Genomic DNA, 26,629 nt, shown 5'->3' with positions numbered 1-26,629 from the left:
TTCTCGCTTCTTCCCTTCTGATTCTCTCCCCCATCCCACCCGGGGAAGTGAGTGAGCAGCTGTGTGGGGCTTAGTTGCCGGTTGGGATTAAACCACAACAGCCTCACATACAACTATACAAAACTTAACCTTTTTGCTTGGTCACTGACATGAAAATTCTTACAACAGCATCACCTCAGAATAAATGGCTACATTAGATGTAGGCCAAAGACGCACACGTAGCTACATTTTAAAGCAATCTTACTGCTGAGAATAAGACCAAACTTACAGTCCTATCAATTAGAACCACACAAACTGCAAAGTCACAAAGCTCCTTCACACTGCCTGAACTGTGCAGTGAGAATCAGGCAAGCAGATAGTTCTGATCTCAGATGAAGTCAACCTCTTTCATTCTGTCTGGCTGGGTCTTTTTTAATTTCTTATTCCTGTTTTCATTTTAGCTACCTGGATCCTGCCCACCTAACTTTATGAGAAGATCACATACAGACGGTAAACTACTTCCAGTTTATAATAAATTGAAATCTGTATGAACTGGCTGTCTATAAACCCAAAATCTTTTTCTCCCAATTCAAATGTACTAAATAGTCAATCATCGGAGACTACAATGAAATGTAATCAGATCAGACCAACACTACTTTTCCTGCTTGTCTCAAATAGCCCAAAGGATATTGAAAATTAGCTGTTTAAAGTAAGATCAGTGTAGTCCATTAAATCTACCGATTCACTTCCTAAATCAGCTAAATTGTCTCTTAAAAGTACAGGACTGACAGAAGTTGTAAATTCAAGAAAAAGAATTCAGCTATGCAGACAGGGACAGTGAACAATAAAAAAAAAGTTCCAACTGTTTGCCATACACTTGACTTTTAAGATTTTTGTTAAACAGCTTGCCTGGTGCAAAGGTACTAATAAGGATGTAAAGAGATCTCCACTTCTTAATTGCTGGCTCAGATGCCTGGTTCAATATAAAAATAAAAGCCATAATACTCTGTCAGCCTTAAAATAACATACAATTTAAAAGACTTTGAATTCTACTGTTGCAGAACGGTCTTCATGCCACAATAAACAAACTGAAATCTGCAAATTCATTTAAAGCTACCGGTTCTCAGGCTGAGTTAATTCAAGGTGGTCGCTTGCAAAAAATGTGTGGCTTTAGTCTCTGTTTTCCACATGTGAAAGGAGGGATAAGAAAATCCTGTTTACTTTACAGCTTGACACAATATATTCTGTGATGAGCACCACTGAAAGAAATTGCTGAAATTCAGAGAGACAATTATTTCCCACCATTATAGAAAGAAAACCCATTTGCGGATAAAAGATGAGCCAGGGAAGAATATCCTCACAGCTGAAAGATGCAGTCAAGGAAATGCGTTAAACCAGTCTGGTTTTGTAAGGATGTCAAAACAGCCTGAAGACTATAAAAGATACATTGAGGAACTCTGTGATGATGTGTAGATGCAGAGGTACCAAATTAAGGCTAACACTGAATCTGATGTCTTGTGCATGACTGAAAATTGTAACTTTACTATTGCATTAATATGGCCTTACAGGTTTTTTTCAAAAACTCTTTCCCAGAGCCACCTTTTTGACATCTCATTTCCTTAATATAAACTTTGTGCTACTCATTTTGTTTAGGATGTGACATAATTTAATATTTGAGATTAGTAATTTAATGATCTGTGATTTAATAGCCCGCAATTAGTGATTTAATCCTCAGATTAAAAAGTATTTTTTACAACTACAGAATGTTTAGGTTTATGTTATTAGTATATAAGCAAGTCAGCAAGCAGCATGCTATGGCTAGAATAAGGGGGGTTTGTTAATTAAGGGAAGAAATGGGGTTTAGTGGTGGGGTTTTTTTGCTTATAAGCATCCAGAGAGCTGCTTCTCTTTTTGGCTTTGCTGAGGACTGGAAAAAAAACGCAGTGATGAATCCAACAGAGGTTTTGTTGCTTACTTCAGTGGGATCTAATACCACTCATCTGTGGAGAACTGGTTTAAGACACTTTTCCCATAGTTTATTTTCCCTTTAATTATGCCAATTTAACACTATGTGGGGCTGTGCCCCAATCAGAAAAATGAAACAGATTAGGAAAACAAATAGATGCTGTTTACAAATGAATGCTATTTAAGCATAAGACTATGGAAACACTTGAACTGGCACAGCTGAAGGAATCATTGGGTGGAGAGAACAGAAACATCTTCAAGTGGCTATGTTGAAAAAGATGTGTATCAAGGAACTGCACCACCAATTTGTCTGTACATCATTTTCCCGATTTGAAGAATGAGAACAGGACTTGCTTCCATCTCAGAGGTGTCATAGAGTTTAACTGACGTTCGTGGAGTGCTCGCATAGTTTTGTGTGAAGACAATATAGTGACAAAAATTACTCAGTAGACCACACAATTACAGCACCCAGTTAAAACTACATGGTTCTACAGCTTCAAATTTTTAAAATAACAGAAAATAACATTAGGCAGATAGACTGCCATCTAGGAATCAGGGTTTGCCATGATTTCCTCCTAACTGACAAGCAGTTCCCCTTCTTAAAATGAAGGACGTCTTAAAAAACACATTAAAACTAAGATGATAAGCCAGTGCCATTTATGCATTACACGTGCAGATCATCCAAGATGGACTTCTCGTTCCAAAGGATTCACAAGCACTATGGGTAAAGTCAAGAAAACTCATGCATGGGCCATTTACTTTCAGCTTATCTTCTTTTCTTGAGCAAAAATAAAACTCTGAAAGATCTAAGATAAAGAATAGCGTGAGTACAAGAACACGCCAACATCAAACACCCAAAATTCAGCAACTGCCACTTTTAATTAAGCAATGAAGTATATTTAGGATAGTTTTCATTTCCTTTGTATAAGGAAGTTTTATGAAGCTATGTTAATGTGTCCCAGAAAGAGGAATGCTGCTTATTAAAGTTTATCTCTGAATTTACAGCTTGAGAGACCTAGCCAAGTTAATACGACCAAGGAGTTTCCCAACTTTGAGAGCTCCATCTTGCCAACTTTGTATCCTAACAAACTGTATAACAGTATGTCCTACTTACTGCAACAGAACCCTCTAGAAGAGGCGCAGCCAGGGACAGACTGTTGAGATGTTTGCAGGACCTTTTTCAACTATATAAAGGTAAGCTTGGCTTAAGGGAATATGTGATCTTTTACAGTGCAGGAGTGCTGTAAGAGCAAAAAAGACAGTTCTGCGGCTGGTAAGAGCAGCACATGGATTTCCACAGCATGTCCCTGTATGGAGCCCACAAAAACCTCCTGACACCACAGAGAAGGTTTATTTCAAACATCTTGCTAGGAGGGTGACTTCCTGGAAGTGTTGACAATTTTTTTTTACTTTGTGCATATAAGATCTGGCACAGTATGTCCTTCTAGTAACGATAAAAAGATACTATAATAAGAAAAGAAAGAGGTGAACAAGGACCAAAATATATTAGACCCATGAGTCACACATGGTGTTTTTCCTTCTGAAGAGATCTGAAAAATAAGCTTTTACAGCATTCTTATGTGAGAGGAAAAAGCTGTGATGAATATCACAGTGAAGGGCTAAGAGATTACCAGAACAAGAAATGATCAGTTGCCACTATAAAACTACAAACAGAAGTGTGTGGGCATAAGAAAAGAAAAAAACCTAGAGAATGTTTATCACAATAATGTCAAATTAAAATTAAATCCAGGCCATTAAATAAATACCTTAAAGTAACCACTCTCCTTCAAATCATCAGTCAACCTTATTAAGTAGTCAACCCTTTTGAACTGGTGAGTCAAACCTTCTGCCTCTCACATGCTGCTCCTCTATCCTGGCCTCAGTTAGTTCAGGTAACATTCACAGAGTTAGCGTAGTTTAGGACTTTTGTTTCTGATCTACACTTTCCTGATGATTTTCCACTCATCTCTCTTCCAGAACTTGCTTGTCAATTTATATGCTGAAACAGAATGCTTTTCCCTGTGTAGAAACTATGGTTTTGGCTGAAGGTTAACCGAGCAATGTCAATCCTTTCAGCCATTAATAGTTTTTTCAGTGACATCAATGGCTACTGTTTGATTTGTGCTGTTGCACAGATTTCTCATAGAAAAAAAAAATCCTCCTGTTTCTTCTCTGGAGCTAACAACCCCTGTCTATTTGATGAGGACAATAATATGAGAGTTAGTCCCCCACTATATTGCCAGCGACAGTAAAGCAATACTGCTGAATGCAAAGTACCCAAATAACTTGCAAATAAATCTACTTTCATTCTGTCAGAACCAATAGGTCTTTGAAATCAAATCAGAAAGACTTCTATTTGAGAAGGACCAAGACATCTATCTAAATTTTACAAGAACAAAAAGGAAGTTTTAGAAGGTAAGGTCTGGGGTCTTTCTCTGGTTGGAGGGGGAGGGTATTTTAGTTTTGAAGTGCATTGTGCTTAAAGACTTTCTTTAGGGTCTAAAAAAAAAAAGACTTTTAGAGAATCACTAATTTTCACATTAGAGCTGTAAGATGGCAGCACAGGACACTGGCTTTCCAATGACTTGCTGGGAAGATGCTATGAACAAGATGAAGTATTACACACTGAATTGCCAACATATTTCCCTCAGCTTCTGAACTTCTCAGTGATATCTCCAAGCTATACTCGGGCAAAACTCAAGTTGTACCAGATATACGATTAAGTCAGGGGTTGAAACAGGAGTTTTCCTCTAAATTTTTTTAAAGTTTGATTATTTAGTTAAAAAGTGTGCAAACTCCACAGTGAGCATCCATCATCATCCTGCACCTCATTTTTCCTTTTCATCAGGAAGCTTCTTAGGGCAGTGACCCACTCTCTGACAGTAACTTGCTACTGCAGAGTACATTTGTACACAACAGTTTGAGCATTAAATAAAGAGGAGCAACAATAATTTGAAAAGCAAAGAACATGCGAGAATCGTGTAACAAACTTTTAAAGTATTTCAAACAGCCTGAATGTCCATGTGGGCATCACCTACAAGTACACTGGCAGTCACAGAATGTTCCAGATAGTGTTCATAAAATTGGCCAAAAAAAAAAAAAAAAAAAAAAAAAAAAAGCTAGGCAAAACAAATGGAGGATATTCTTGCCAAAAAGCAGCCACTTTGCCTGGTTGCTGAGACAAGAGCTTCCTTTAAAACTATCTGGTTTGCTGTATCCTCTTCAGAGGCAGTCAATGAGAGGAATGTATACAGCCTCAGCTGTGCAGCTAAATTCCCATACATTATCCTGAAGTTACCTCAGAGGTATTTCATACCAAAGATCTAGCAATTCCCCACCGGGGGCCCATTAATATGACACAAGTGCTTAACATTTCCACCTAGTCAGCTGCGTAAGAAAATGTTCCCAATACCGCCTGGTAGAAGCTAGCAGCATCTCTTAGGACAATAAATGAAAGAATTCAGCCACACTGTATGGATGCCACTTCCCTGCTGAAACTTTTTTTCTGTGACTGAGACGACACACAGTGTTGGCCCTAACATGGTAGGAGTTGGTTGGTTCCTCTCAGATTATAAAAAAATCATACAGGGAGAGCAAGCAGGTACAAAGGATTCTATTTTGGAGAGAGGAGAAAGGGCGAAGAGATTGTTTGTAACAGGCATTTGTATGTCCTGACCACGTTTGCTGTTAGACTGCACTGTTCACTGCCTCACTTTGTTTTACATCTACGAGAAATCAGTATCTTATGGGATAAGAAAAGTTCAAATGCCACACACATGAAAAACAGCTCGCAGTTAAGAAAAATCCTGTGCAAACAGGTATGTTATAAACATGACCAAGAAAGAATTTACTCTCAAGACCATTTTACGTGTGAATAAACTGAAATGCAAAAAAGTTCACTCATTCCAGACACAACCTGGAGGACAGTTGGAATTTAATGGCTAGGGTGGACAACACACTGACGAACAGGAGAGCACAGAGGGGATGGAGTCATTAAATGGGGAAAGAACAATATCTCAACCTCGTTTAGTGTCACAACAGTCACCAAGGAGGGATTTTTTTCCCAACATCTTTGTCATCTCTTAAACAGCTCAAGTTATTTAGCCACTAGTGTCTTCACAGACAGTGAAATAAATAAATTCAATACACTAATCTGTTAGTTCTTAAACAACAAAATTGGTAATCCTCTGGTACTGATAGTGGCAGCAACAAGATACTTGCAGATTTCAACTAATAGCATTCAGGAATTACCTTCCTTCTAGAGCAGTCCTCATGTCCACACACTTTGATCCATCTATTTAATACTATAAATTACTATGTTACTATACTGTCCCTTCCTGAAAAAAATGTTTTGTCCATTCTGCTGGCACTAAAATCCCCAAAGTTAAGTCAAATGAGCGTTAAAGTGCCTTGAATCTTTTTTTAGAATAGCTTATTCAAACCTTCTTTTACTTTTAAGACGGTAAATATACAGGTTATACTCCCAAGCAACCCTCCCCTTTACTTTCTTTTATTTTTTTAACTGACCTCAATAAACATTTTAATACTGTAATTACAATAGTTTTGCTGTAACTCTCAGGACAGACAGTTGCACAACTTTTGTCCAGAGCTAATGTTGACCTATGATTCATCAAATGACAAGAAATAAAAACTGTTCAATATTCATACACTTTAAGTCAAGAAAGCAGCATTCTCTAGACTACTCACTGACAAGTATATTCCCTCACTTATGCCATTCTGAGTCCAACAGCTTGCAACCAGCCGAAGGAAAGCTTTAAAAACCTTTATAGTTGATGTTCTGAAAGACAGAGGACCCATTTGTCTTGTTGTTGTGTTCAAATGATGTTCCCATATACTAATAATGGAACTTACTTCTAATTTTTGTATCTTTGCTGCAATAAAAAAAGTCTTCAATTGCTAGCACTTTCTTCTTATGAAGGTATTTATATACAACTAAGATTCTTTTTGGTACCTTTAAAAAGATCTAAATCTTTACATTTCTTTTAAGGCATTTTCTTGAGACCAAAGTTAATGTATTCAGCCTCTTCTGCAACCTACCCCATTTCTAAAGCCCTGTTCAAAATGTAGACACCAGCATTAGATCCAGTATTTCAGAACTAGCCTCATCAGTGCTACACTCAGACATAAATTCACCTGTTCCTACCATCTAACATTCCCGTTTATACCCAAAAAGACTGAATGAGCTCTTTGTGCCACAGCATCACAGTAGGAGATCAATCTGAATTATTTATTCATTGTCTCCTCAATCTTTTCCAGAGTTGCTGCTTTCCACAATGCAATCCACTCTGGCCTGCATTTCCAGTTTTTTAAAAAATATCTTGGGCTACTTTAAAAGGTATTTGCTCATTTAATGGGCCCAGCTTACCAAGTAACACAAACAGCGCTCTGCCTCTGCCTTGCTATACTTTTACTATTTCAATACTTTCACATCACTTACGCATCAGTAATAATTACACAATTTCTTCCATACCCCTGAAAAAAAGTACTTGATATTGCCCAGATATATCCCAAATCTCACAGAACACTTAAAAATACCACCTTCCTGCACAGTGATGATGTCCAGAGAACCCTCATTCCCAGACTGAGATTTTCAGCAGCCACAGAAGTCTTCCAAGCATTTTCCTGGAATTCAGATATAAACCACCAGAGCCTAATAGATATTAAATAACATCTTGTTTGGTTATTAAGAATTTTGGAAGTACATCCCTTGTCTCTTCTGATTTGAATACAAAGGACTGTTTTCTCTGAAAATAAAAATATATTTTTTGAATGGTGCTACTTTGCAAATGTAGCAAATGCAAACTCATGATCTTACATCCTCATTATTTTATTCTTAGTTTGGTGCAACACCATCCTCTTACCCAGATCCTTGTCAGCTTACTTATCAGACAACTCTCTGATGTCCTTACTGTCTTTTATCAATCTTCTCCGCTTTGTAACTTCTCATTTACTGTTTCCATAGCAATCCTTCACATTTTTTATCTATTGTGATATTTTTTCCTGTGCCTTCAATTGCCATCGGTTCCCATTGGATATCACACATTTGATTCAAACTTAACTGATTTTTCCACTGTAAAATTTTTAATAAATTCTTCTTAAAGATGTTTTTAATTGCTTGAAAAACCCTAAAGAACAAGGCTTTATTTGGGGGTCTGATGTTACTAAGGCTGGATTTTTTTAGTGTGTACTAGACCATTAATTTCACAGAAGTACAGAAAGGAAATGCTAGAATAAGGAATGTTATTTTGAGATTGCATTTAAACCCATGAAAAGGAATGTACTGTGATTGTTAAACATCCACGAGAATGTCTTTCACTCATCAATTATTTTATTCCCCTCTTTCAAACAATATTTTTGTGCTTTCTCATAAAATACTCTAGGCTTTTGGCACAGGTCAAACACTTGACATTTTTTACAGTGTGCTCTACAAGGCCCAGTTCAGCAGAAGAACTTCATTCACATTAGTACCAGTGTCACTAGTGGACAGAGCCATGATTTATTAGGCAAAGGGGAGCAGCAAGGACTAATTGGCCATATGAGGACACCTAAGTGTGTGAGAGGAATACGAAAGAGAAAATGCATGCAAAGGTAGCTTGCTCCTCTGGCATGTCCCAAGGCACAAGATAAATGGCATTATTAACAGATTTGAGATATAAGAAATGCAGTATAAATTACACATGTGAGTTCTTTCTTCCTCAAAATAGTATCCTGGCCTGTCATACTCCTATATGAAATCAAGTAAATTTTGCATAGTTTGAGAAGATATAACTTAGTAGATCAGAAGACAAAAAAATGTCTTTATGTTAATTTCCTCACAGCAAATAGATTATATCTGTGATTACAACTTTTTTCATCACCACCACCACAATGGGGACAAAATGCAGACTTAACATACCTGAAATCTCAGAAATGCCTTTTTGTTTTGGAACATGCCTATAAAAGGTTTATGTTTATAGCTATAGCATAGTGTATAGCAGAAACGATGACATTCTAGAAGAATTCAGTATGTATTCTATGTACACTTCAGTAATGACAATAAGGTATTTTTAAAAGTCTTAGGGAGGGCCAATGGACATTTGCATGCATCAGGCAACCATGCTTCAAAAGAGCTGGCTTGGTATCCTCAGTAACAGCTGCAGATATAATGCTAATAACATTGTAAAATAAGGCTTTACATATCAAAACAGCAACCTTTTTTTAACTGCCCTTGATCTCTTATGATACCATATTTAGTAACAGCCACCAGTGTAATCCTCCAATGTGACCTATATATAGAATGAGAAGATGGTCTTAAGAGCTGTATTTTAGACAAGTGGAAAAAAAAAAAAGGGGTGGGGGGGGTGGAACCCCACCTCAAACCTCCTACCCTGGAACACATGGGGTCCACAGAAAACTACTCTCCTAAAAGTCAGCTGTAACTCAGTGATTGGTTAGATTTTGTTCACCAGAATACAGAGGTAACACTGACTAAAATTGTCACACACTCAGTGTGGAGCCTGTACAGCACCTGCATGACTGCTGGTAGTTCCACAAGTTTCACTGAAGCAAGAAATTAATATGCCTAATGCTTGCAAGTTGGTGCCCATAGCAAAGAACACATTGAGATTAGAGTTCAAAACAATAATCTGAATTATTTTAATGATGTGGAAATGCAAATCCATTCGTTTTGTTGAAGTGGTCTGCCATCTGTAACACCCAAACACACAAAACCCACCACTTTGGAATAATTTTGGCCTGGGAACTCTCTGCAGTTTAGCTTAAGAAAAAAAAAAAAGATTGCTTCTGTCATTTCTGTCCATCAGGAAGGAACCTCATTATCCAAGTAGGCTTGTAATATGTTCTTATGCCAGTTGTATTTTATTACCATTGATTTATCCATAAAGCTAATGCAATTATGGCCATCTAAATATTATCCTTCAACTATTTACTTATTTTCTGGAGTGAAATCAAGGCATATCTGAATACAGATCAGTTGATTTTGAGGTTAGTGAGTTAAGCAGAGAGATGCGGGTCGTTTTACTGCTTGTGGTTCTTTCACATAAAAGAGAACAGCCTTACAGTATATTCTACGGAAAGTGAGACACAATAATCCCAGAGACAATCAGAACTTAATGGATTCGTACGTTTTGAGTTTCCACACGTACTCTGGGATCAAATCTTTTTATTCCCAACAGCACAAACCACAGTCCTTTGTAGAAGGAGGACAGCCCAAAACTGTCTGCAGTAATTGCAAAACACTATCACAAACTTGGCAGGTAGGCAGATGTGAGAAATTAGGCATATGAAAATACAAAAGGTAGGTTGTTGGGGCTTTTTTTTCAGACAAATCACCAAAGAGTAATATAATAGAAAGGTTTTATTAGCAAGACCATGTACTGCCATTTGGATACCTAAGTATGAGAGCTATGGGTGCAATCAAGCTCTTCAAAGCCTTGTGACAGAAATGTGATATGGGAACAAAAAGAAAACCTGTGTTAAACATAAAGACCACAGAGATAGATAAAGTGTTAGCTAGACATTTGATCCAAATAATTTTAAAACATTAAAAATTATCTTAAATAGCTTTATTCTTTCTTTCTGGATACAGGGAAGCTTTGTCCAGTTTTCCTAACATGGGTTTTTGCAGGCCTGAAGATTTATGAAACTCTGGATATTGAACTGGCTAAACCAGCCATTTTGGAGCTCAGTAATGTTTGAAGAAAATGGATTGTTGAGGAAAGAGTGAAATATTTCTCTATAAAATTTTCTGAAATAGTGAAAAGGAATGGCAGTTGTTTAAAAGGTACACTCAAGTTGCAGAAGCAAGAAATAACAGAAAGCACATCAAGCACACTGTTCTGTAATTTGGTCTAAAGGTCATAAAAACTCATGCAATAGAGGTGCAGACATATGTATACATATTCTGTCTAAGGCCAACATCAGCTCTATATTTATAGACTAGGTTAACCACAGAAACAGCAGAACTTATTTGTACCACTGTACTTGGCACCTGGACATCAAAGTAAAGCTGTGTTCAGAAAGAGGCACTGCATGTTCAAAACCTTTCTTTACATAAAACCTTGTTTTTATTGGACATCAGTGAGTCAAAGGCAGATGGCTGATCTAATTTTAGTTAGGGACAGATACAACCCACCAGCGGCCAGGGTAATCAAGGGTAGCCAAGGTTATGAGCCCCAAGCAACGAATTTATTTTACCTCATATTCAGATTCCAGTGTCACAGTGTTCTGTTTTAATTTTTCTTTCAAAGCTGGATCAACCTGCAAGACAAAAAAATATACAGGAAAAATGTTTACTTTTAAGAATTTATTCTTTTTTAAGAAATCTTAACCTCAAATAGACTAAATATTGGTACATGTAAATTTTCCTCTCCTCTAAATAAGTTTATGTGCTGTTTGTTCAGATACCAGGATGATTAACACAGTACAAGAATTGGGCAGAAAAGAGACAGGTCAATAGCCAAACTTTTTGAATAAAAAAGGAAGCACATTTGTAACTAGCCCTGCACTTGCATTACCTTAGATACTTGTATCTGTAACCGTTCAGTTTGAAACTGTTGAACTAAATGAAGCCTTAAACAAATGAAACAAGACCAACCAAGAAAGAGAAAACTGTGATCACATTACGTATTTCACTCCTGAATGTTGTGTTCAGTGAATGGGTATACAATATGTTTTTCAAAGTCTAAGCATGAGTCAAACTTCCAATTTGCTGGTGAACACACAACTCTTTCCTAAACTTGATTCTGTACCAACAATGCCAGTGATTCCTGCCACCTTTCAGAGAAGTTTGTTCAAAGTACAAGTCTAAGAACAGAGGTGTCAGTGAACCACAGCAATGTGTTCCATGTTTTAACTTCTGAGCCCAGAAAAAAAGTTACATTATCCCTCCTCTTTGCTAAGTTAACATCTGTCTCCCACAGGCCTAAGAGTAGAAGCAAAGGAGAAAAAGATAATTAGCATTCTTCATGCTTAAGAGAAAGCATTTTATTTCTCCTCAAACAGACAGCCACGTAAGCAGTATTCAGACATAGCCTTTAGGCTAATCAAAATATTAAATAAATCTACCACGAGGAAACATTCTCATTTCAGACCTTAAATACAAGTGTTAAAGAAACCAGATTTTTAAGGAGACTGGTGATGTGTTTAATTCTACATCCCTGGTACGCTAGTCCAATTATCACTAGTTCGGTGAAGAAAAGTTGTTAATTCTTAATTTGCTTCTTCTTGACCTGAATGAAAAAGGCTCACTTATCCTCGTCACAACCAAGCTCAAATGTCTATGAACAGTCTAGAACAGAAAAATGAGGGAAGACATAGAGCATGCCTGGTTGATGAAAAGATCCACCTTCAGATTCTGCCCCAATGCAAGCTCCTGATCCTCAGAGGTACTTAAAATACACACCTACTACCTGTATTGATGGGAATTGCTTGAAGAATGTCCCCAGGCCATAATGTTCCTCTTGATTACAGATACTGCCTGCTAGTTAGCATGCAGCCTCAGTTCCTAAGGATGCTCAGACAGGCAAGTCTAATACCATCTGTGCATGGCCAGAGGTTTGATTTCCGTATCTGATCAGAGATCTGGCCATAGAAATACAGGCATTTGCAATCTCCAGACTCATTACACTTGGAAACTAAGCCAAAACATCTAAAATGGTTAAAATTTGTATAGGATACAGCTCCCACCTTCTCTGTAATAAAAAAAACCCAAACCCTTGTAAAACAAGGCACTGTCTGCACTGGCCCTCTACATCAAATTAAAAAATGAAATGCTACATCTCTCTGCCTTGGGATTCAAGGCCTCCATAGAACTGCCCCTCATTAAAGATGGATTACCTCTCTTATGTGACCAAGACCTCCACCAACAGCCATGCTTCATTAGAACAATGAACTCATCCATCACATGTGCAGAAATGCAAACTCTTTGGGCAGCCAGACAGGCTTTGGAGCTTGTTTTCACAGAGATAAGAGTGATCGTGGACCTCGCTGTATCCAGAACTAAATGCAAACAGTATTTGTTACGCTTGGTGTTCTCGCAATACACATACGGACAAGGGGAAATAAATGTTCCAGCAAGTAAAGAATCAAGAGTTTTATTTCCTCCTATGTTTATTTCCTCCTGCATTTAATAATAAGGCACCCAAGATAACACAGCCGGAGCAGCATTTTTACTTAATTAACCACAGCTAGAATTTACCTTAAAAAGACAGCTCAATAGTCCATTATCAAGTTTTATTTCTGCATTTTCTAGTGTGTTTATATAATGTGTGGTATTTGCATGGCCACATTTGTATAAGGTAAAGGGAAACAGGCAGTGAAGTTACTACTGCTTCTCCCCTCTTCCAGGCCCTTCTGCCCGCAGATTTCCTCATATCTTCATTCCTCCCTGCCTGCACAAAGGGAGAAAACTAGCCAACATAGAGACACAGAACCCCTGTACTCATAACTGTTTGATGCTGTAGCTTTAATATTGACAAAAATGCAGAAATGAAGGAGGCTAGTCGAAATTTCTCAGGAAAAAGTTATCCTGTAAATAAGAAAAAAAAGGGAAATTGCTTCTTTTTTAGAAGCAGGAATTTCAGTCTGCAAATTAACTTACCAAGAAAGAGTAGTTAAACCCTGTTTCAAGGGTTTAACACATCTTAGTAAGCTCTTAATATTTAACATACAGGCACGTGAAAGACTTAGGTCCACTCTGCAAAACACATTATTTTGCCTGCAGTTCCACAAAAAAAAAAGGGGGGGGGGCAAGTATATATTCCCTCTTATCTTTATCTTTTTTGTTCCCTACATACTTGCCCACATAAAATAATTTAAACATACTTGACTGCACAGAAATCAAGTCATCTGCACATTCTAAAGCCTTGATTACAAACTCCTGCTTTTCAGTTGCCAAATGGACACAGGCAGGTTACAAATTGTTTTCAGAACCAATATGGCAGTTTAGAAAAAAAGAGTATTATAAAGTTCTGTTTCCACAGCGTTGATACGATGCTGCGCTATCTTTACAATATCACAAGAACAAGGAAAGGAAAACAGAACAGTGCTATTTTCATTCTGAAAAGGCAGATAAACATCAATAGGAGCCATGATCACAGATCGTAACCAGGGAACACTTAAAATGGGGCAGAGACAGGAAAATGCCCATGCTGAAGTGGTAGCTCCTTTGTATTACATATCTGCCACAAGATCCAAATACAAACACATACATTTTGCTTCCATGATGACTGCTATGCCAACACAAATACAGCCAAATGAGCTAAAAGTATTCAGCTATGTACTGGCAAATGAATAATCAGCTAAATTATGAATACAAATCTCTCTTAGTAAGTATGATGGAGGCAGCAGACAAAGCCCAAATGCTGTAACAGCCTGGCAGTGTCCTCTGTACCATTATTTAGGAGCCAGGAAGAAACAGAAAACAGTATCTCATTACACTAGAGGATTCCTTCTCAGGTAAATTCTCAGACGCTCCTTTAAGATCCATTTAAAGTCAAGCTTAGTCTCTAAAGACGGAATTTAAAGATGAGTGGACTTACAATTTCAGCATAACTCCACATTAAATTCTTACTCCAAAACTACTGAAACACTTGATGCAAATATCCAGACAGTTTTCATGAGATGCCGTTTGCAAGGCTTTGAAACCAATACTGTAAATAATATTTTTCAAGGGTTTACTATTTTTTTTCTGGGTGCAAGGTGTTGGGTTGGTGGGTTTTTTCCCCTGTGTGGCACTTGCAGCAAAAATGAAACATTCTCAGAGTATTTTGCACTATGTAGGCTTATTTTATATTAACAGCAATCGGAAGTGCAAAGGCAGGTACATAGGCAAATCTCAAAAAAAGGTTTGAGAACGAAGTTTTCAAATTAGAATTTTGTCACATTTCACATTCCACTGTTCCTGCAGATATGCCCTTATTTAACTTCAATAGGTTCCCAAAGATACAGACTTAAAAAAAAAATTCTTAAGATGGCTAAAAGTAATAGGAGTTAAGCACAAAAATATTCTTATAAATCTTAGTAGCCAGCTACTTGAGGCTCCAAGTACCTAAAAACCTTTTAAAATGTGGCTGCCGCTCTCATCCGAAGGCTGACATTTCATTTTTTCAATTAGCACCCGGAAAGAATTTCTAGGTGGGAAAAAAGGTGCACCTCGGGATGCAGACAAGGGGCATCCATCACTTCGGAAGCAAACGGGAATACCTGGTGCTCGCAGCCCCTACCAAACCAGCAATTCCTGCAGTGCACTGTGATAGATTGTTGGCCTCTCTATACCTGCATTAGTAACGGGAAATTTTTCCTCGTGACACAAATATTTCTGGTACAGTTATAAACCTAACTGTGCTGCTACTAAAAAAAAATCTCTAGCTAACAATTTTGCATTGATCCTCAGTGACCACAGTTCATTTCAGTTCAGAAGCAAATAATACAGACAGAGAGCGACTGTGAAATTTCTGAATGTCACTACCTCCAGGATATGCAAAGGATAGTTCTTCTACAAAGGAACCCAAAGAGCACCATCACCATCCCCTTTTGACGGTCAGAGGAATGCAACAGCTCTCTTGTGAGGAAAGGCTGAGAGAGTTGTGGTTGTCAAGCCTTGAGAAGAGAAGGCTCCAGGGAGACCTGACCACAAACTTTCAATACTTAAAGGCAGCTTGTAAGGAAAATGGAGACAAACTTCTCAGTAGGGCCTGCTGTGATAAGACAAGAGGTAATGATTTTAAACTAAAAGAAGGTAGATTTAGACTAGATAAAAGGAATGTTTTACAATGAAGGTGGTGAAACACTGGAACAAGTTGCCTAAAGAAGTTGTGGATGCGCTATCCCTGGAAACATTCAAGGTCAGGTTGGATGGGGCTCTGAGCAACCTGGTCTAGTTGAAAATGTCCCTGGCTATTGCAGGGGGATTGGAATAATGACCTTTAAACGTTCCTTCCAACCTAAACTGTTGTATGGTTCTATGAAACACAGGAATACAAAGCAGATTAACAGTGTCAGTCCTGTTCAGCATTCAGACAGGAGCAAGCTGATTCCTCTTCAGATTCTCAGGGTAGCATCTCAGCAGTCCACAACATACGTATGCCCAGATCTGCAATTCAAATAGCCCACACAAGCCGTCTCTTAGCTACAACCACTATTATTTATTCGTCCACTTGCTATTTTTGGCCATGGGTTTTAGTGCAAACCAAGTGTAAAATATATTACATCTTTTCAAACTAAGGGTTCAATTACTACACAAGGAAACTGTCAGGAGATAACCACGTCATGAGAAGAGAGCTGCGCTTTTAACAGTCTCCTCTCACATAAGTCAGTGCAGTAAGTTGTATACTTGTGTCCAGAGACTGGCACATACTGGCCAAATATTTGTATGCCAAAGTCTAACAAAACTTTCCCTCTAGCAAGCATTTCCAGAAGGTGGCAGAAGGTGTTTCTACTCTGAAACTAGGTAGTTATTTTTACTAAAACATGAGTATCCTTTCCAGCCCTATCCTCCACAAAATAATACCCACTGAGAATGATTTCAGCTTTTACTTCGGAAATGAGGAAGGACAATGGCTTGAATGTCATGAACTTGAATTAAGCTTTCTTTTTTTTGTTTTTCATCTGCTCATACCAGCATAAATAGATAGGACAATTCTCCTGCAGTATCCACAACACAGAGTCCACAAAATGACTGTTTATATGAAATCTGTCATTTTGTTCACCCCACCCATTTTTTAAATTTAGAGTAAACCAGAACCACCAGTTCTGGCTCTCCCAATAGAGTATCTTTTTTGAAAACATTTATCATATCCCTAACTCCTCTAAATAGAAAATCAGTGATCTTGCGTGGATCAGTCCATTTTAATCTTCTTGAGAAGACTCCCATAAATTGTTACAAAAGCCTGTGTCATAAATATTCCAAATTGTGGTTTATGAGCACAGTGATAAGCTGCAGACAAGAGAGGATAAATCCCAGGACTCAGGAAGTGCAGTGTAAACTACAGCCAAGCTGACTGCCATTCTACTTAAGGAATTAACAAAACAAAGCTTGTAAAGGTTGTAAAGTACAACAAAGCTTGTAATTATGCCAAACTCTTTGGCATACAGTCTTTGGTAACAGAGAAAGGCAAGGCAAAACATATCAATTCATGCAACTTCATTCAAAACATCCTTTAACTACATTATAAATAATATTTAATACATGAAAAAACACTTAGGTAAGGCTACTTTCTTCACTGCAAGTGTGGTGAGACACTGGAACAGGCTGCCCAGAGAAGCTGTGGATGCCCCATCCCTGGAAGTGTTCAAGGCCAGGATGGATGGGGCTTTGGGCAACCTGGTCTAGTGAAAAGTGTCCCTGCCCATGGCAGAGGGGCTGGAACTAGATGAGCTCCAAGGTTCCTTCCAACCCAAACCATTCTATGATTCTGTACTGCATACATGTAGATAGGAATACTTCTGAACACTGGGGAGACAGCTGAGACTAGATGCAAAACCTGGCTTTGTGTCCTTTGACTCTTGCCTAAGATGTGCATAGAATACTAAGTTTAAAGAAAAAATAATTCATCCAGCCTCTGACAGAAATCAATGCAGAAATCTCCAAAGGAGCAATATAAAATCTTATTACAGCAGCAGTTCTCAGAGTTACAGTACATGGTGCACCAGTGATGTCTTGAAATCCAAAGCTTCTACTTGCTTCCAGATGGATCAAAAAAAAGACCTAAAATCCCAAACTCTGGACTGTACATTTTTACATGATAATGCCATGGGAAATGCAATTAAGTTAAAGGCTAACATGATGACCAAACTATCCCATTCAGCAAGCACTTAAGCACATCTAGATTTCTCATATATAAGATCATCATAGCTTTCAGTTCTGAGTAGTACTCAGGCATTTACTCAATGAATTGGATGCTTTTGCATCCAGCTTGATCTGCAGGTTCATATTTATTTATTTGATCTATAAAACATAAATTAGTGCTTTAAACCTTGGCTCTGAGTACACTAGCATAAATTTCATTTCACAGTAAAATTCAGTGCAAGAACTGTTGCTTCCAGTATAAAATAAAATATTCCAATAGAGAAAAGAACCCATAAGTCCAGAACTAACAGCAAGATCCTTGGTGGTTTTGAAAGGTCCCCCAAGAAAAAGCAAATTTTGCTGCATACATAAAGATGAACCAGCTCGAAGCATAGATCCAACCATAGCTCTCACCTTACAGTCAGGATGGTAAAGCTCTCCAACAAAGATCTCAAAGCTGACATTTCTGAGCTTTGCTGCGTCTTGGTTTCCCTTGCAACCCAATAGTACAAAAGGAGGAACTTGCTAAGTATTTTGTACAGTTTTTCCCAAATTTCGTTTTTACTTTCTTCCAAACAAGAAAAAAAAAAGTGTAAGCTCTCCAGGTAAAACAGATAGAACATGCTGAAGATCCATGGTATAAATAACGCAAGAGAGGCAAGAGTGGTTCAGACCAATTTACTATCAGAGGATATAGTGCATTTATTTATCATCACAGAAAAGAGTGAAAAGTAAGGCTATAGCACATTCTTTCCTGTGAGCCAAAATGTGGACCACTGGTCACAAAAGTAAGATTCTCAGCCTTGGAACAAGAGTTGCAGTACTTGCCAAGACAGTCATCACAAAACATCAACAGAGAAAACAGCAAGAGGAGGAAGTCGCCTATTTTAGAAACATTAAAAGACAATTTCTCAAGGTGCCTTTGTAAAGTCTCTTTAGTATGCTATACCTGTCCTGCTACAGCCACTTAAACTTCATGAAGTACAAGACAAACTAAACACCCTTAAGGCATCAGTTCAGAAAAAGGAAATGTTATATAAAGCCATACTTTACAAATGCCTTTTATTCTCCTTAACAGGTGGGTATAATTTAAGAAAAATTAATGAAATTGACTAAAATATTTTAAGTTCTTAAATATCAGTTTCATCACACCTTAACTTACACGTGAGCTCTTTGCGATGTTTTAACAAACCTCTCAAAATTCCTGATAATGGGTCTGCTGTTAATATATATATTTGACATTTACATTTTCAAATGCATTTTCTGTAGATTTCAGTTAACCCATCACCATGTTATGTAGTCACTATTAGTACAGCATTAACCCAATGTATGCCAAAGGGAAGTCCGGTACTAATATGAAAAATATTTCCTTAATTTAAAAAACTCCTTCATTCAGAATCATGTAATCTTTATTGGCAAAAGCAAAAGCTTTTACTTTGAATAAAAGGTGCACAAATACAAAAGGAACTTCAATAAAATATCTTGAATATTTACTAAAGATTTATTTGACCCAGATTACAGGGTTAATTGGTTCCATCTACTCCAACTTTCTGAGACTAATAGACACATTACTGAAAGCACACCTAATGTGTATGTAAGGACTCACACAATGTGAGGCTGTGATGCCAGTATTTAGGCAAAAAAACCCACCTTTTTGCCTCTAAATGGAAGATACTTGATAGCTAGAAATAATAAAGACAAAATAATTTTTGATGCAACTCCTACAGAATCAACATTTTTTATCATATTTTAAAAAGATTCCTTTTTAATGGCTATGTACCTACTATGCAAGTTAAAGCTGGAAAACCAGTGCAAATATAGTTTAAGCTTTTCCTTATTGCTCCCTTAGCCATATCCTAACTCTGGACAGAATCAACCTCTTTGTGCTAATTCTGAAAAACAGAAAGGTTACTTAAGTTTCTGTTAAAAGCAAGTAACTTCAAGAGAGAAATCATGAATTTGCAGTTGAAGCCCGCATGCAAGCAGTCTGTGTTCCTCTCACCTTAATCTTTCCATTGCTGTATTAGCAGACAGAATAGGTAGGGTTGGAGAGGGTGCCTAACAAGGAGTTCTGTACTTAGCAGAAATACCTGTGTTCAGGTGTTCACTGACTGTCCAGTTAGGTTCCTTCTGGTAAACTAGTCTTGGTAGCAGCTTGCTTTAACAGTATAGCAAAACCAAAGGCACCATACAATATTTAAACTGCTATCTTTCACTTGGTGTATCAGTTCAGAAACACAAAGGAATCCATTTCAAGGGAAAAGTCTATCTCATAGGAGACCAAACCTTAAAGCTTCAATAAAAGCACTGAAGCTTCAATAAAACAACAAAAAACCACCTCATCCAAAAAACCCAACCAACCAACCTTCTCATGTAGGAACAGAGAGAGTCTGATTCTTCAAATGTCACATAAACACCTAATACAGTTAAAAGAATGCACAAGCACACTTACAGATTAGGAATGCTTTCCTTAATCAACACCTATAAATATATATGCATTTTTTTCTTTTCTAAATGTGTAAATTTGTGACTAAGATCTGTCCTGAGCCATGTGAAAATATACTTGCTACCCTCACAAACAAGTCCTGTTTTCACAAACAACCAGCAAGAAAATAAACATTAAAATTTTTGCTGACTCAAAATAATCAACAATATAAAACAAAAAGTCTGCTGTTTTAACCCTAAAAATTGATTTCATTTATGTTTTAAAATGTCATTCTGATTTACAATACAAATCTCAAAATCTTCTGTAAGTACTCAAATTTTGACTTTATGTATATTTGAAGAGAAACAATTTTCAGAATTGAGTGTGATCTTACAAAAATTGCCTTCATTGTTCTGAAACTGCCTTTCTACAAATAAATTATGTATTGAGAAACCCCCAAATTACAAAATTCTAATAACTGTCATCCTAAATCTGCATGTGTTAAAGGAATTAACACTTCTCATTCTACAGGTCACACAGCATTTAAGTAAAAATATTTTCCACACTGACATCTAGTGAAGTTTTACAGTAAGCAAAAGCCTATTCTAATTCTTTGCACTTACAGAAAGCTATTCATCTTCCAAATTACCTTTAGTCTAGATTACTAGAATTTGCAACACATTTGTATATCATGTACTATCTTCTTTGGAAAGATGTTTTGCCCCTATTTTTAATAAATAACAAATTTACCTGTCAAAGGCTCAGACATTCTGATGGGTACATTAGAGAAAGTTGTAACGATAAGGCCTGATGTAATCAAATTTAAAACATGAGTAGCAGAGTCACTGTTTTCCTATTATGCCAGATATAAGGCCTACACATCCAACATTATCAATTCTACTAAATTCAGTGGGAATTATGAATGCAAAAGATTTTAATTCATAGATTTTAGATATTAATAAGACAAGTCATGTCTCTTCTCCATGCAGTACCCTGAAAGCTTGTATTCCTACATTCTCTCTGTCACCAATGAACGTTCCCAGAGGTTCCTCTGGGAATACCTAAATTAGTCTCCTGTTCTGAATCATCCCACAGCTTATGCTTGGTAGGCTTTATGAAAAGCACACGCAGTCTTTGAGGGTGCAGAATTGGAGGGACTGTCAGGGAAAGCTTATGAATTTCTTGACCCCACAGCTGCCCATCTACTTGTGCAGGGAGAACGTACAACCTCAGGCATCTTCTTACCCTCCTTGACCTGCGCTCCAGGGAGGCAAGACATGATGTTGCGCCAGCTACAATGTTAATTTCAACACTCATTAAGGTTCTGAAGGCAAAGTCTCACTTCTATGCCTCATCAAAAAAAGGTAGTTAAGCACCGCCTGACAGAAGATACAGGAAGTTCAGTGCTGACTCTGGGGAAAATGTATCACCTATTGAATCACAAGCAAACCTATAAATGCTTTCTGGGGTGGCAGATATTTGAAGAGAGACAGATTATGCATTTTCCCCTCTCATTAGCAGTTTGGGCTCTACTTTTTCAGACTGATGCATAGCTGTAGTTTGCAACAGAATCAATTGACTTCAGCCTTCCTAGCCTCAAAACACAAAGGGGAAGAAAGGGAAGGTCCATTTAGACAGAGATCACACTTAAAATGGAAACAATCCATGGCAGAGGGTTTTCAACACTTTCTTGGTAAAAACTGCAGTGATCTACAAGTCTAGCAGTACAGAAAATCCTGATCTAGGGGACTGGGACTCCAGTACTTCTGTTTGAGCTTCAATCTGCTGACACCATGGCTATTGGCTTCCCAAGATGAGTCTGGAAAGCTAGATGTTTTCTGGTGCTTGAGGGAGATGAGGGGAAAAACAGCTGGATATTAAATTATGTTTTGGCTAAAAGCTGCCTGAAGCTAAATTACACACTTGTAATCACTTCAATTGCAAGGCAAAAATACCAGTAATTAATTGTGGCAATGTGACAGGATTTAAAGCAACTGAACAGAATTCTCAGTAGTATATAAAATGTAAAAATCTGAAAGCTATCAACATTTTACGTACTGAAATTAGTTCCACTTGCAATGGCATCAGAATGAGTTTCTTCAGTTAATAACCTTCTCTTCATCTGAATCTAATCTTGACAACAGAATTATGAAATAGAAAAATGTCTTCTGTTTAAAACAAGAAACTCTTAATACTTGTACTCTATTTTGTGTTTCATCACAGAGAAGCTCAATAATCTGAGGTAAAGCTGCCAGATGTCCAGGTTCCTCCAGACACAGCCCTGTTTTTCCGCACAGAAATTCTGTCCTAGCAAAAAAAGACAAATTTGGCCATTTGCCTGGAATTTCCAGATGCTGGGCAGCATAGTCAGGTGGTACCTCTAATATAGCTGCTTGATCCATGGAAACCCTGGACAATATATATCCAACAGAACTTTTGTACATCTGAAAAAAGAGTTGCCTTGTGTGCAGAATGTACCTAGCATGCTTCCTTTACTGAGTACTTCCAAGAAAGACATGCCAGATAGGATCCAAATTCTCTTCTGAATTTCATGGACAAAAATACTCTAAGGCAATCTTCTAAGTGCATCCACAACTTGCACACACATATGAGAAAGTCAGAAGCATGCGTAGGGTCACCAAGGTATTTACTAGCTCAAGATAGGTAAACAGCAATGTGCACATATTTGTTGGTATACACATGTGAAGATTCATAACTAAATTTACAGGGACCTAGCACTTGGTTGCATAGCAAAATCTACAGCCTGAACTAGATTTCTGGAATAAAAAAAAAAAAAAAACAAAAAAAAAAAACCCTAAAACTAAGAGATGATTCAGATGCTTAAGAAGGGGATACGCACTGGGTAGCAATTAGAGCAGCAGTAACTACAGACAGGTAAGATGAAAGGCTGCAGAAGAGTTTATAAGTACTAGACAAGTTTTCCTAAGATTTAAGAAGATACCTCATTCCAGTTACGATTCATAGTCATTATCCATCTCAGGGTGAGGCTGACTGGGTTCTGTTTGTCTGCTTGTTTTAAATTGAAAGAACAAATCCCTCATTTCAAAGAAAGAGCATTGCCCTGACAAAGGGGGCCCAGCTTCAAGACGTTTAGTATCAAATACTCATTTGATAAAAACACAGAAATTCTAAATGTCATAGAAATTAAAACCCAGGTTTCCCCTACTTCACATATATAATCTAAATACTAAGTCACAATCACATTTTCTCCCTCGTTCTTAACTATTCCACGCAGAGATGAGTTTTAAAAAGGAAAGCTGATAATGCCTGCAGTTCCAGGCAATCTACAAATTTACAGTTACTGCATGTTTCCCAGAGAAAGGAGATGTGCCTTGAAACTCTCATCCACATCCTGGGTACCTGCCCTCTGGTTGAGGCCACAGGAGGCATCCCTACTTTTACAGCCACTTTGTGTGAAGCCTCACAAGTTGTACTCAACAACTCACGTAACAGCACACACATCTTCAGCTAGCACAGACTGAGGAACACCTATTTAATAGAGCCTGAAAGATTTGCTACGTATCTAGCAGACGCCAAGCTTTGCAGCACCATGAAAAATACAGTACTAGAGAGCCTGGCCAAAAGCAGAATTTAGGTATGTGAAGGACCTTCAGTCCAAAAGCAATATACATCCAGGCAGCCACAAAATGGAAGTTTCAAGAATCAAACCTCTACATCTGGACAGATATTAAGCCCCTGAAATTTTAAGCCCATTTTCCCAATCTTTATAAAAGGCACAAGACCTTTCTGCCATTCAGATAAACATAATTTAATCAAAATTGGCATATTAATGTATCCTTACACACAGGATATAGCATGACATCTTAGCATGCATGGCAGAAGCCCCCTGCAATTTCTACAGTAATAGTAACCACTGCATACATGGAAACTGATAGGTAAGGCTTTTCTTAATTTAAAAAAACTTACTTAAAAAGCTTGACAAGGATTCAGTGAAACACTTAACCATGCAAGCACTGAATATTATTATTTAGGGTCTCTGGCCAAACTCAGTATCATTAACAATATATTTGAATATTCATTGCCAAAAAATAGTGCTGGCACATTATAAGATTGAAACTAAAGATTCACTAAAACTACAGATATTTCAAAGTTAAAAATTAGTACAGCTTTGATTTTTCAATCAGTAAACACACATATTATCAAAATCTCTGTATTGCTATTACTATCATCATTACATCCAGATTTAATGCGACTGTCTCAATTTTCAACAACCATATTGTAATTCTGAGAGCCCATACCTGTTTCAGGTTATTAATAGAAGTCTTCTGGTCTTGACAGGTCTCTTGGTTTCATCAGAATAGTCTAGATGGCCTTAGTCTCATTTTTTTCAACCTCATATAAGATGGTAGGAAAGGGCAGGTATGGGCAAAATGTTATCTCCAGGTTGTCCTACACTACTTTAAGCTGTTTGTGGTGACAATAAGCAGTGGGTCTAGGTGTATCCAATCAATAGAAACCATTTAAGAGCATATACACAGTGTCAGCCTCAGAATGGGGCAAGAAAGTCTTACTGAATCTCCTGACTGACTCCATCTCTGCCTTTTACAGACAAAAAGGTGGTTAATATACTAAACTGAAAGGATGCCTGAAAAATTAAAACATACACCTCTGGCTGGTATCGTAACAAATTCAGTAATCAGCTGTTTAGAGACAATGTGTTTAGAGACAAAGACTGAAACCAGTGCAAAATCATGAATCTAACACTAGCAGCTGAACCTCAAAAATCTTCAAGAGTATCATGGATCAAGAGCTCATTTCCATACAATCCCTCTGGACTGATCCAAGACAAGAAAGAAAACTGATGTCTGAACATCTGGTACTACCACAATACAGAGTATGAAAAGCTCTGCTACCCTTTCATTTCTGTGCCACATTGCAGGACTGAAATTACTGCCTTGAATGATTCTGAACCGTGGTCAAAAGATGTAACAAGTGCCAAATTCCCCCTGCCAACAGAAAAAAAAAGACACTATAAGGGCACCTGCTTAGCCATCAGTCAGAAGCCAGGCTGCCTCAATTCCATCTAATTCTAAAACCCTCCACTAAGCAGGCTGTGCTTGAAAGCAAGGTCTGCTTTAATTTAGTAAAACGCGCTTCATTACATAAAGATAAATGATTGACAAAGATGATCTTTTTTCCTCCTATAAGCAATCATAAATGTATGCCTCTCACATTCTCTAAAGCACCAGACAACATTCCAGTGTATTATTTTCTTAATTTTTGGAGGACCTATGGCCAAGTTCATTAATGAATTTAGTCTTTGAAAATCCACTAAACCTACTTAAGGAAATTAGCTGAAGTTTGTCTTCATTAGACTTGAGACTGAAGCCAACCTGACCTGCTTAAGGAAAAAAAGGACGCAAACAATAATCACCAACATCAATCCCTTGCCACACTGTGCTTGAGTAATTAGCTTACTGAAACCAATTAAATGCATGAAGATGCATTTATAAATAAATGCTAAAATGCTAGATGAGAAGACTTAATTATTCTTCCAAGTTCAGTGACAGACACTAAAATGATTCCATGTTCCCTTGCTGACAAGTTTAGAAAGGATACCTTTCCCATCCAGAAAATGCCACCAGACATCAATTAAAGACACTCTGATTTCATTCACACTCAAATCAAACACAATGTTTTAAATACAACCTCCTATGAAATCATGGAGGAAACTCTCCAGAATCACAGAACAGACATAAACAACAGATTAAACAAGAGTTTCTCTACCTTCAAGCCAACTGTTAGTTTGCCAATGAAGCTCCAGGGAAAGAATATTTAGGGCAGGCTTCATCTCACCTAATTTTATCCAACTAAACTTTTGACTTGAAGCATGAAGTTTCTGTTTAGGCTCCTCCTACAGTCAGCTGAATATAGAGACGGGCATTTCTAAAGAAAATAAATCTCACTTTAAGATATGTGTCTAAAACCCTAACTTGTCTGTAACTGAAGTTAGGCAGAGGTTTATTTCACTTACCATTTATTGGTCAAATTAACAATAAATATATTCTTACACTAAGGATGGTATTCATCTCACTGAAATTTTGTAATGATAAAGTGTTGAGCTCAATCTCTCTACTTTTCCATCAGTCAAAAGAGAACAACATAGCTCTCAAGCATCTATTTTAAAATTGAATGAAGCATATTATGGGGGCGTTTCTCTCTCAAACCATCTATATGGGCTGCCTGGATATCTACCTCAAACCAGGCATTTCATTTAAGACAACGGAAACACAAACAAGATGAATCCCTGACGTAGTGCACAGCACCACAAACATACATTTAGATTTAGATGAGCAGATAGTGAGTGTTTAATTTTCACTTCCTAACTCTAATAATAAAGATAACCCACTTAAGAGTATTTTAAGTATTAACCGTTAATCTAAATTGACCTTAGCATCGCTATGGGGTGT

At 37.5% G+C, this 26,629-nt stretch overlaps 1 protein-coding gene across 1 annotated transcript in view; it reads right to left on the bottom strand.

Annotated features, from left to right (window-relative positions):
• Positions 1-26,629, bottom strand: part of LOC121091443 (cytochrome c oxidase assembly protein COX16 homolog, mitochondrial) — a 49,621-nt gene that overhangs the window by 3,312 nt on the left and 19,680 nt on the right. Inside the window, exon 3 of the mRNA XM_040601272.1 lies at positions 11,161-11,223. Within this exon, the coding sequence (XP_040457206.1) occupies positions 11,161-11,223 (63 nt within the window). The remainder of the gene's footprint in view (positions 1-11,160; positions 11,224-26,629) is intronic.

Source organism: Falco naumanni, chromosome 7, assembly GCF_017639655.2.
Source record: "Falco naumanni isolate bFalNau1 chromosome 7, bFalNau1.pat, whole genome shotgun sequence".
NCBI lineage: Eukaryota > Metazoa > Chordata > Aves > Falconiformes > Falconidae > Falco > Falco naumanni.
The sequence above is the reverse complement of the archived record's forward strand: the minus strand, read 5'-3'. Positions and strand labels throughout refer to the sequence as shown.